Below are 13531 nucleotides of genomic sequence, written 5' to 3' on the forward strand. Positions count from 1 at the left end.
AGTCTGCTTATGACAATCAACATGATTGTTATGTATCAAGTAGAGTGTATGCTTGCTTGTGTACACAACCAAGGTTAGACTTCTGATCACGACCTCATACTCCAGGCAGGCATACTGTTTCAAGCTCCGCAAACCTATTCACTGCACACGTGTTATGAGCACAGCACAGCATAGCTGTTGAAACCACTTTTTCCCCCAGTGCTGGGGGAAAATTAGTGAATTGTTTGAACACCAATATCGCAGGCAATTTTTCATCACTTTTTTTTTTTACTTTATATTTTTAATTCGCATTTTTGATCATTTGTTTCAGTAAATGCAAAACAAAAGGTATCATTATCTGCAACATTGTGTTTTACGTTGCATGTGACCTTTAATGTCATGAGGTAATCTACTGATACTCCTGAAGACAGACATAATTTGAAACTTATTGTGTTGTGGAATATCTATAGTTACAAAAACGAGTTAGTCAGGTTGACGCTTATAATTTGTGTCTTGCTGTCACGTTGAATAACTAGTGGACTGGAGTAAAACTGCAGCCTGTCCTCTTCATCTTGTCTCCTCAATCTTTCTTCTTTGCTTCCTCAGGTATCTCCAGATATACATAGGATGACCAAATGTGACCACCATCATGGTGATGAAGAGGATGTCAACCTGCAGTACAAACCATTCGTCAGGAGGGGAACAAAGCCCACATTTATGCTGAAGAGGTTGGCATGGGTTCTAGAGACACATACCCCTAGTACATTTCTGTATACAGATACGTATCCAGGCCAAAATCTGACTACAAAAACATACTCTAGGAAAGTATATTTCACATTGTGCCATTTTCTTGACCCAAACTGTTAAACACAAATGCACTTGAATGTGTTGTGTAATCATACACAGTAACGAATATTTTGCAATGCAAAATACCACTTGCAATGTGTGAACAACTACATACGGTTTCAGTATAGGCTTACAGAATATGGACTGATCGGTCGCTTAGGACACTGGGTGTTTCTGTATTCTGATTTTGTCAAGGGTACCTGGGTACATTTTAGCTGTACCTGTGCCAACAACAACCTCTTCCATCTCATTTACAGCAATGCAGAATATTCAGGATACTTTGACTGTATGACAAATCCTTCATTGACAAGTTAACTATTCAACTTCTACCTTGAAAAGTGATAACTATCTGGGATTTATCAGGTATTCTGAACTAAGCTCCACTGTAAGGCAAATTTGGAAAAAAATGTTCAAAAGGGTGATAGTGTAATGTTCATATTTCCTTAAATTCTCTTTGTAATTCAACACTGCATTCAATGCAATCAGTTAAAACTTACTACTACTTTTTAGTATTTATTGATTCTCCTGTCAGTGAAAATGGTTCTCTCTACAAAGCAATGAAAGTAGAGTTTTGTTATACAAATATATATTAACATAAACTGGGAAATATTAAACTCCAATGTGAAAACTTGTAATGGCAAGACACATTCAAAGGGAACATGTTTGGGTTGCTGAGGATCAAATCTAAAACAGCTCTAAAAGAGAACAAGGATAAGATCAAATCTAGCATAGATCTTAACAGGGACAAGGATCGGTTGATGATCACATCTAACACAGATGTTAGTAGGGACAAGGATTGGTTGATGATCAAATCTAATACAGATGTTTGTAGGGACAAGGACTGGTTGATGATCAAATCTAATACAGATGTTAATGGGGACAAGGACTGGTTGATGATCAAATCTAATACAGATGTTAATGAGGACAAGGACTGGTTGATGATCAAATCTAACACAGATCTGTATAAGGACAAGGATTAGTTGATATTGACAAAAGCTGGAATAAATCTTCATAGAAGACAAGGATGCTTTCCTGAAGACAAACTCTAACCCTGATCTTCATTTGGTACTTACCACAAGCGGATTGTTGTTCAAGGGGCCCTGTATAAGGAGAAACAGTGGGTACTGCAGCATGCCGAATATTGCAGACACTGTCAGTATCACCCCTGTCACCTTCCCAAAGTGCTCCAATGGATATCTGGATCATGCAGATGTAATTGTGTCACTTTAATGTGAAGGCAGTTTGAACATCTGCAACATCTTGATGATCACTTGAAAATTTTTGTGTGCATGATAACGGATCAAACAATATTTGCATGTAATATATTTAACTGCTAACATCTGAGTGTACTGAATTCGTTGGTGTGGATATGACTCACTATTTCTTTTCCTGTAAGGTCCAGGTATATAGTCGGACAAGAGTTCACTTGCCACTGTAAAGATCAGGGTTCAATTTCCTTCATTGCTTAATGTGTGAAACCCATTTCTCGTATCCCCAAGGTGATATTGTTGGAATATTGCTAAAAGTTGCATAAAATCATGCTCGCTCACTCATGTATGATCAAATCTAGCACTGATCTTAATAGGAACAAGGATTGGTTGATATTGACAAACGCTGCACTAAATCTCCATAGGGAACAAGAATGGATTCCCGAAGACCAAATCTAACTCAGATCTTCAATGTACTCACGCGTTAGCTGCAAATGCGAAGTTTGGTCCGTAAATGAAGGAGCGACAGACACTGTGCAGGATGCAGGACACGTACTGTAGCGGGAGGATGGGGATCGCCACCAGGATGGAAAACACCAGAGACAGACCAGAACACATCAGAAACGAGGCCAACGATGCATGCAGACGTTCTGGACAAATAGAAAAAGGAACAATTCTTGTCTTTCCTTAATTAATTTTCTTGTGTCTGTCTCCTGTCTGCATTGTATGGTTTGAAGCACATGTGCCCTGATTATTTGCCTCTTCATTTCTGTGAATATTTTATAATGGCTTCCTTCAGGGGCCCTAGTGAACTATGCAAGATATTTAATATTTGGGATTGCACTTTCCCAGTAAAGTACAGATTCTTGTACTGTTGGGGTTGAGTGAGACACAGAGTCAACAATCTATCATACTCAGCTGCTGCAGCCTCTACAAAAACGTAAGTCTGACAACTGGTAATCTACATCCCAGTAGTTTGTTTATTGACGCACTCGGCAATATGGTGATGGTCTCTATATAATCAACTCTGGACCAGACAATCCAGTGATTGTGAGCATGATGTACACATCTGGGATAAAATGACATGTCAACCAAGTTAGCAAGCCTGACCACCCAATCCTGCTTGTCGCCTCTTACGACGGGTTGCTGAAGATTAATGGTAACCTAGGAAAGGAATTAGGACCACAGAGTGAATTCAGCAGTGAATTTGACATTGGTTTATGTTCGTGAGATGCATCAGTGACAGAGGTCATACTGATGGGTGCTGGTCTACCTGTAGTACATACCCATTCTGAGGCTGTTATATATTTTGGCTGCTGGGATCCGTCTGTCCATCAGCCGGCCACTCATAGGACTGGTAAAAAAGCCGATGAATTGCACAGAGGCAAAAAAGGATGTGTATTGACTCACTGAAATTAAAACAATAACAACCACATATACGCATGGAGAAACTCAGTATCGATTGACCTTGAGTCGTGTTATTGAGGGTCCTGGGCCTTGTACTCTTCATTTTCAGGGTTCCTGGATAATGGTGTTCTGATGATCGAAAATAATTGAAAATCAATCAAAAGAAGGATGAAAATTGATTGTCGATTGTTGATAACATATTTCAATTAATTAGAAGTGTGTTTTTTCAGTATAATACACATGAATGAAGTAAACTAACCATTAAATTTGATGAATATTCACACACAACATGCACTCAACCATGTAATGTTATTTGCATTGTAAAATTTTAACCACTTTTATTGTTTAATTACAATTCCCGTCTCTTTCTTGCATGCATGCATTCCATTGCACAAAAGTATTTTGTCACTGTCAGAAATAGAAAATCAAATGTTTATTCACATTTATACCTACAATTTATGCAGTTGATATGTGACAGTGTGAAATGTCAAACAAAGTTCAGCCTAATTACAGTATAAGTTTTGTTTTTCTAAATCCAAATTGATTTATTTGGAATGGACCATGAGTGTATGCAAATTACTGTGCGATGATATTGTATTACAAATGACACAAATTTTAAGTGCCCATTTTATTATCAAACTTAGTGTCATTTTAAACAATAGCTGCCACAAAAATTAATAACTTTCATACTGAATTAGTTTCTTTACTTCAGTTTTGTAGGCCGTTGGCCCATGTACAATAAGGAAAACAATTTACAACATAAAGAGTAGCAAATTACATAGATGGAATTACGATAACTTGTAGCAGAGGATGTAATGGAATTTCTAAAAGTAAGGGCTTCTTTAATATATTTAGAACCGTTAGAAAGTGTGTGGATACAAGTACTACTTATGAAACAAAAATATTTAGTCTGTATGCTATCCATTCTAGAATATGGAAAATACCTATCTCTAATAAAATCATATAATTTGCATTCAAACATGAAGTGAATTTCATCTTCTTTAGAGCCACTGTCACACATTTTACATATCTTATCAAAATTATTATCTCAAATATTACATCTCAAAGAAAGTGCATGTAATTCTGAGCAAACATATATTTCTTCTGATAGCTATTTGATTGATGGCAGAGACATAATATTCAGCATTTAATAATGACTTAACTTCTTTAAGGTACCTTAAATGGACAGATTCTCTGATATTACTGAGAATATGTTGCTTATCACAATCAAGAAGTCTTTTCCTAAAAAGGGAAATGAAATGGGGAATATCGCCAACATCCTGACTATACCATACATATCTGAAGCCATGAGCATTAAAAAGATATTTAACCGATGTCCCCCAAATCACTTGACCACCTGAATCTAATTTCTTCATAAGTAAATAACAATGTTTGAGGTAACGATCCTCAGACATCCTTAACAATTTACACCAATACATGATGCACCTTTGGTAGTAATCCACATAAATATTTGATCTACCACATTTTGCTAAAATACCATTACTGGAGACATGTTTTCCAACGCCCACAACATATTTACAGAAATTAGTATGAAATATTTCCATCAATTTCCTTTCCTCAAATCCCCAGATTTCGGAACCGTATAATAACACTGGTTTAACTTTGCTATCAAATAATTTGAACATTAACTTTACAGGCATGTTAGGATATTTATTAAATCATACCTTCAAAGAGAAATGTGCCTTACTGGCCTTACCAACTAGAGTTTGTGTGCACTTTGTCCAGGACAATCGAGTAGAAAATAGAATACCAAGGTAATTATAGTATGTTGATGTTTTGATTGGAATATCATTGTAAAACCATTTTTCATAGGAACGAAGGAAACCACCTTTGCAAAATACCAAAACCTGTCTTATCCATATTAACCTCCAGACCCCAAGAGCTACAGTAGTTATGTAAAATATTTATCTTTCTCTGCAATCTTATGACAGTATCATCAAATAAATTAAGATCATCGGCACACAGCAGCAGAAGTAAGTCAACATGATCGGATCTGACAAAGATACTCCTTAGACCTGAATCCTGCAGCATGACCTGAAATTCTGTTATAAACATCGCAAAGAGAAACGGGCTTAAAATACAACCCTGACGTACGCCGCTTAATGATTCAAAATATCTACCAACTGACAAATGGGAATGTGAACTGACACCAATATTTTGGAATACATATCCCTTAGAACTGAAATTAAGTTGCCTCTTATCCCTTGCCTGAAAAGTGAGTAGTGTCTTGTTAATGCAATCAAAAGCCTTTCTGACGTCTACAAACAAACAATAAAAACAACCACCGCCTTTAAAAGGATACTTTTGAATGAGACTTTGCAATGTAAATATATTATCTGTAGTGGAGTAACCTTTACGAAGCCCAGCTTGTGCCTCAGGAATTTTAGCATAAACTTCTGCGAATTGCTGAAGACAGTTAGTTATTACCATACAAAACAATTTACCAAGAACATCCATTAACGAGATACCCCTATAATTATCAACATTATAAACACTGCCTTTCTTATGCGAAGGCACAATAATACCCTTTGACCACTCCCGTGGATATGTGCTAGACGCAAGTACTCTATTGAAAATAAGTAACAAATACGGAAATACGGACGAACGCAGCAAATAATCATCTCAGCCTTGATACCATCTGGTCCTGCAGCCTTCCCACTCTTTAGACATTTTACAGCAGCTTCAATCTCATCATGGTTGATGATACAGTCAATATTATTATCATGATCAACATCAGTATCGTGGTCGAGACATCCATCAATAACTGAAACTATGAAGGATGTAGCTACCAAGGAGTCGCACTGTTACTATAAAAGGAAACACATCGGAGAGGTCGCCTCAAACGATGTGTCAGGACAAGATGTCGCAGACGGTGGTTGGAGATAAAGGGACAGAGATATCAGCTGGGATAAAGTAAGCCCTCAGAGAAATAAACTGGGGAAGCAAACGGCATGTTGTAACAATTTACAAATAATATCCAGTTCAGTCGATCATAGGGTGGTCATGCCACCTGTATACGTAGAGACATTTAATAAGATGGCTGAATTCAGCTTTTGGGTATCGGACACTTTTACGTATCTCAACATCAACTTTATGACAAAAGAGTCATCAAAATATGACATATTCCCCCTCGGCCGCCACATATTTGAACGGACAAATCATCTGAAGGTTACATGATGTTTTTTTAGATTAAGTTTGAATCATTTCCATGGAAATCATGAAAAGTATAAATGCCATATATCTGTAAACAGCTAATGGCACCCCTTCAAGATCTGCCTCATATATCTGCCAAGATCTGTTGAAAGATTTCAAATGGTTCCAGAAACAAAGCCCATCTGTCCATTTTGAGACTAAGTCCGAAACGTTTCCATGAATACCAAGAAAAAAATAACTCATAAAAACCTGTACATAGCAAAAAGCACCACTTTAGGTTCTGACTGATATATCTACCAAGTTTTGCAGAAAAATATTGAACAGTTTTTGAGTTCTGCTACAGAAACGAATTGAAGCCCATCCCTCCATTTTGAGACAAAGTCCAAAACGTGTCCATGGAACCCCGAGAAAATAATAAATCACAAAAACCTGTAAATACCAAAAGACACCACTTTGGGGTCTGCCACACATATCTACCAAGTTTTGCTGACAGATATTACAAAAAACCGAGAAAATGATAAATCACAAAAACCTGTAAATAGCAAAAGGCACCACTTTAGGTTGTGATTGATATATCTAAGACGTTTTGCAGAAATATACTGAACGGTTTTTGAGTTATGCTCCGGAAATGAAACACACCTCTCATGTCCGAAACGTTTCCATTGAAACCGAGAAAATCACAAAAACCTGTCCATAGCAGAGGGCACCACTTTAGGTTCTGATTGATATATCTACCAAGTTTTGCAGAAAAATATTGAAGGGTTTTTGAGTTATGCTCCGGAAACGAAGCCCACCCCACTATCAGACAAACACCAAAGTGTTCCATGAAAAAACAAAAAAAAATAAAAATGCAAAAAATCTGTAAACAGCAAAAGGTACAACCATAGATTCAGATTATTACATCTATCAAGTATGGTCTAAAAATATTGAACAGTTTCTGAGTTATGCTCCAAGTACTCCAGGTCCCAGTGGGATCACCCCACACTGGCCCCCCTTCACACCTACCGACAGCCTTATCCCCACATGCCAGCCTTGTCATCCAGACATTGAACATCCCCACAAAGAACCAGCTCCTCAGTCTCTGGAAACACATCCACATCAAGTTCCACATGAACAGTGGAGTCTTCATCACTTCCAACATGGTTGGAGATCTTGTTTGTTCTGCCTCAGACACAGACAAACCATTAGCACTGTCCACATGCTTCTCATCATTTGTAACTGCATCAACTATCAAAGACTTTCTGTTTTCACTTGTGGATATTTCCTCTGTCTTCTTTACAATCATCATGCTACCGTTCTCACTTGACCTCCAAATCACATTGGCGTCAGCGTCATAGGGCCTTTCTTTCTTATTCCTCAAGTGTTCACATGCAGAAAAACGGAATTTATAATCTGGAGGTAGGGGCCAAGGGAAGTGACTCTTCCTGTGGACTATAACAGTGCTGATGATGACAATAATGAACAGGCAGACTTGAAACACGAAACAGTAGTTGATCTTTATTCCTTGTTCATGTGCCAACTGGAATTGAAATACAGGATAGAAAAAATATTATAGTTCAAGCTGTAAGGTGGGAGGGTGGGGTAGCATAGTGGGTTAAAGCGTTTGCCGAAAATGTCGAATACCCGGGTTTGATTCTCCACATGGTTACAATGTGTGAAGTCTATTTCTGGTGTCCCCTGCCATGATAATGCTGGAATATTGCTAAAGCAGTATAAAACCATAATCACTAACCCACTCACTCTGCAAGGTACTACAAAAGATGATTAGGGGTACCATTCTGGATTGTGCCAAAAGATTATATTTAAAATTGTTTGACACGGGCTTGATAACAAGATGTGATATTGTAAGATTCAGCTCAGCCTTTTCGTTGTGTTTTCTTTTCCAAGGCGACAAAGTTACCACACTGGGAGATCTTCAGGTGCATATTTGTTTTCTGGGCACCTTTACTACACCAAAAACTCAAAACAAACAAAAATCTTCAGGAAACAGAAAGCACAACCACAGGAATGTAGCTAATGAGCACTGTCACAGTTTCATGCCTTAGTCAAAGTAGTTGTCAATTTGCACTACAGACTTTTACAAATAATAAAATATGAAAATAAAATAACAAATAAAACAAATATATGCTTAGACTGTCCTATCCTGTGTTCCCACTGTAATATCTACAGAATCTATTCAGGTAAAACAAGAAAGAAATATAACCCATTTCAAATGCCATAGAGTACAGATTGTATATTCCACATGAGACATATCCTAGTTAGGCAGGCCCTCAGTGATAATTTACTGGGTGAACAGAAATTATTCTGTATGATGAGAGAATTACCTTGAACAGTAAGAAAACTGCCGCACTGCTGTCAAAGGCTCCTGAACACATGCTGATGAGTGTGGAGCGAAGGTGCGGGATGAGTCCTCCAAGCTGCATGTTGGTCACAAGGATGAAATACCCTGCATAGCACTGGAGGATGTACCCTGGGTACAGCAGTAAGGGGTTCTCTGTAAGAGAGAGAGTGGATGAAATATCCTGCATAGCACTGGAGGATGTAGCCCGGGTACAGCAGTAAGGGGTTCTCTGTAAGAGAGAGTGGATGAAATATCCTGCATAGCACTGGAGGATGTACCCCGGGTACAGCAGTCAGGGGTTCTCTGTAAGAGAGAGAGTGGATGAAATATCCTGCATAGCACTGGAGGATGTACCCTGGGTACAGCAGTCAGGGGTTCTCTGTAAGAGAGAGAGTGGATGAAATATCCTGCATAACACCAGTGGATGTACCCTGGGTACAACAGGAATGGGGTTCTCTGTAAGACAGAGTGTGGATGATGAGCTAGAGGCTCTCTGCAAGAGGAAGAAAGAGAACAGACATATAATTCTTATTCAACTCACCTGGAGAAGCAACAGCCTGACACACAAATCCTATGATGTAGCATGTTCTGAAAAAGTGAAAAGTTATTGTGTGAAACGCTAAATGAATATTTGTAGGTGATTTGAACTTGTGAAAGCTTGAAGGTGATCATCAGTATACCACAAGGTATTACATACAGGAATACATACACTGTCACCCTTGAAACTGTGAACACCAACCCCTACACCCTTCAACCCCATTCCTGAATAGAGTATCTAAATGTATCTAAAAACGCTAATGAGTGCCCTAACCAAATAACCAAATAAGTCTTGAGATGACATTATTTTGATTTTACAAATGTTAACACATGATGAATTTATTATGTGATTTCTTACTGATCTTCATCAGCCAGCCCCTATTACCATATATGACCACAGGAAAGCTCATCTCATTGATCCCAACTTGATCCTTAAAATCTGTAACAATATAGTGTTTGTTTGCATATTTATTTATTTGTTTGTTGATTATTTCATGACGCAGTCACCATAATTCAAGCTATATGAAAGAAGACTGTAAATAATCAAGTCTGGACCAGACAATCCAATGATCGACATCATGAGCATGGATCTATACAATATACACATTGACATGCATCAATCAAGCCATCGAGTCTGACCATCCGATCCCGTTAGTCAGACTACAAGCATGGGTTGCTGAAGACCAATTCTAATCCAGGGTTAAAATGGTATGCCCTGTACATAAGCTGGATTGTTAACCTACACGTATCTTAATTCAAAATTAATCATGTTATTATACCATCTGGTGAGGGAGTATGGTTCTATGCTGGTTTTGGCAGTATTCCAGCAATATCATGGAGGGTGACACCAGAAATTTGCTTCAAAAACTGTATCAATATCAGGAATTATTCAAATCTGTGTTTTCAGCATGACTAAGAAATGCTTTAACCACTAGGGTGCCATACCATCCCGTCTAGCAGGTAACAAATCTTGTTCCTGCATATCTGGGTTTATGATCATATTGAGGTTTATTAATTTTACTCTAAGTGTCATTCAATAAAGTTAGATATGGTTCAACATTATAAGGTGTCTAAATGAGTTTACATGCAAATGCATCGGCAGAATCTTGTTCCGAAGCGGTCATACAGGTATCCATTGATGACACACATCAGTCCAGTAATGAGGGTGGACAGGGAAAAGATGAGGCTGAACTGCTCATCCTGGGGGGCACAGGTCCTGCTCTTGCCTGATTCCGACAGCTTCAGCTGATCGTCACATGACAGCTCTGTGGGTGGGGCACCAGAGGGTGGAGCTGCAAAATACAATAGTGTGAAAACATCACCCAAGGCACTGAAAGTAGTCAAGCCACTAACAGGGTGTGATGTCATCCGATAGATGACATAACTGCCTTGTCAGTTTGCTGACAGGGTTAACCTCTTTAGCATATAGCAGGGTATGGGCACCATCCTGAACAGACTGATATCAGTACCCTTATGTTAGGTTAACAAGATTAACCTCTATCAATCAGGCATAAAAATTCAGATCAGGACATCCATGGTTCAAATCCAAGCACAAGACTCAGAAATTTTGTGGTCGATACAAAGCATTAAGTGACATATATGAAAACTCCCCCTAACTATAGATGATGGGACCTTTAATACCTGCAGCATTGTTCCAGTGACTGGATGTTTTACCGGAGGAATCAGCCAAGGCTTTATAAGACATGGTAGTGATGCTGACATGATGATGTACGTCACTGCTGTTGCCAACAAACTGTGTGATAGAGATGTTGTTGACGTGTTGTGTACCAGAGACATTGCTGACGTCACATAGGTCTGCGAAGTAGCCTTCATCTTTGTACACATACACCACTGAGTGCCAGCCAAATATCACACCTGAAATAAACACGTTATATGTGACCTATGTAGAGTAGAACATTGTAACCATGTGCAACAGACATCAAAGGCATGTTACTGAAATTGAGGTGAGGTGAGGTGAGGTGAGGTGAGGTGAGGTGAGGTGAGGTGAGGTGAGGTGAGGTGAGGTGAGGTGAGGTGAGGTGAGGTGAGGTGAGGTGAGGTGAGACTGCTTTTAGTAACATTCCTGTAATATCACAGCAGGAGACACCAGAAATGAGCTTCACACATTGTTCCCACATGGGTAATCGAACCCGGTTCTTCGGCGTGATGAGCCAATGCTTTAACCACTGAGCTACCCTACCACCCCTGGTGAGGTGAGGGGAAGGGAGGGGACGTTAACATGGATTTAATGTTCCATTCCACACAACTGCATGCTGTTTGTATGTGTGGTGCGTACAAGACACAAGCACATGAAAGCTTATACTTTTCTGGACTTTACAGGTCCAGCAAACAGAGAGACCTGCTGCACTGTAAGAGGCACACCGATCTCAAACATGGTAAACTGACTGAGGCATAATACTCCTTGTCTTCTCCTTGTTAGTGGCAGGGAAACAACAAGTACCATCTTCCTACTGTTCTGTTTCCACTAGACCACAGGTGCAGTATTATAACTAACAAATGAATGAACAATGATTATGAGGGTGGACACCTCCTCACATGATTTATTCTTAGAACATTGGTTCAATTGAGTTGAGCTGAGAGTGACTGTAACAATAAACAAAACTAGATTCACATACAGTAGTAATGTTAAATGCTTATATCTGCATGGCTTTTATTTTTTCAAGTACGATAACTTATCCAACTACCGTACGAACAATAACAGATATATAACAATAACAATATCGCAAACAGACTAACATATGAACTGAATGTCTGATGTCTATGCATGTCACCATGAGACAAACTTCCAAACACGTGATTATTCACCTGTAATTACGTGCACAAGAGTTACCTGTATTTATCTGTCCTTCGTTTTACCCAAATGATATCATGTGAAATTATAAATCAAACCATATCCTTACATTTAAACCATAATGGGTCTACTGTACCACTGCACTACTATTACTACTGCAGAATGTGTGGGTCATTAAGGGAAATATCCAACCCCAGGGGCAACACATGTGCGACAATATACAAGGCATACATACTGCAGGATAGGTAGGTTAATCTAAAGTCAACACTTGGGACGCTACCATATATGTAATTAGCATAAGGTCAACACAGAGGAAAATATCACATACATACCAACCTTGTCAAAACACTGGACAATATTACATATATACTTAACCTGAAGTCACAACACTGCACAATATGATATATACTGAACATCATTGAAAACGCACCACCTGCAAATTTTGAAATAAGGCAATATAATAATAGAATCTTTTGGAAATGGAAAATTAATGGTGGGAATTTTGATAATAACAAACTAGATCGTAAATAACGCTCTACAGTAAAAAACGGATCGTTCGAACACATCATCAAACACATCACATGAAAACAACAAAATTCATGCACATCACACACGAAGGGCACAAATTGCATGCAGAAAGCATGCTGTTCAGGGGTATAAATGACCTTCGGCACAAAACCGTTCCCATTTTCGCAGTACTTTCGTAAGTAAAGTTTTTTCGCCATGCCAAGATTGTCACCAGAGGAACGAGAACAGGCCTTGGGTATGTTGCAGGTCGGCGCTTCAAGCAGAAACATTGCACGACGATTTGGGTGTCATCATTCGACCATTCTGAGGCTTGCTAACAGATACCAACAAACAGGAACCAGCAGGGACCGGCAACGCCCAGGTCAGGCACGTGTTACCACCCCTCGTCAAGATCGAGACATTGTACGGCGCCATATTCGGGATCGAACCTTGCCCGCTGCCAGAACCGCCAACGCTGTCCAGGGTCGACGTGGTTTGATCAGCGCTTCCACCGTCCGACGCCGTCTCCGTGCGGCAGGGTTACGTTGTCGACGCCCTTACGTTGGACCCATCCTGACTGACAGGCATCGCCGTGAACGCCGACAATGGGCTGAACAGCATCGTGTGTGGTTGTTACGACATTGGCATGGTGTGGTGTTCTCCGACGAGTCGCGTTTTCACTTGCGAAATGCTGACGGGCGTCTACGGGTATGGCGTCGA

The 13531-nt window shown here is 39.3% G+C and overlaps 1 protein-coding gene across 2 annotated transcripts in view; it reads right to left on the reverse strand.

The window, feature by feature from the left end:
• Positions 1–258: 258 nt before the first annotated feature.
• The window catches only part of LOC137295851 (equilibrative nucleobase transporter 1-like), a 40657-nt gene continuing 27384 nt past the window's right edge, over positions 259–13531 (reverse strand). For both annotated transcript variants that reach the window (XM_067827416.1, XM_067827409.1), the window contains exons 3-11: positions 11134–11367; positions 10577–10784; positions 9497–9543; positions 8939–9108; positions 7620–8133; positions 3320–3442; positions 2515–2683; positions 1899–2022; positions 259–651 (exon numbers count right to left, since the gene is read on the reverse strand). In XM_067827416.1, coding sequence (XP_067683517.1) covers positions 547–651; positions 1899–2022; positions 2515–2683; positions 3320–3442; positions 7620–8133; positions 8939–9108; positions 9497–9543; positions 10577–10784; positions 11134–11367 — 1694 coding nt within the window. In that variant the 3' untranslated portion in view covers positions 259–546. The remainder of the gene's footprint in view (positions 652–1898; positions 2023–2514; positions 2684–3319; positions 3443–7619; positions 8134–8938; positions 9109–9496; positions 9544–10576; positions 10785–11133; positions 11368–13531) is intronic.

Source organism: Haliotis asinina, chromosome 1 (genome assembly GCF_037392515.1).
Source record: "Haliotis asinina isolate JCU_RB_2024 chromosome 1, JCU_Hal_asi_v2, whole genome shotgun sequence".
In the NCBI taxonomy this organism is placed as follows: domain Eukaryota; kingdom Metazoa; phylum Mollusca; class Gastropoda; order Lepetellida; family Haliotidae; genus Haliotis; species Haliotis asinina.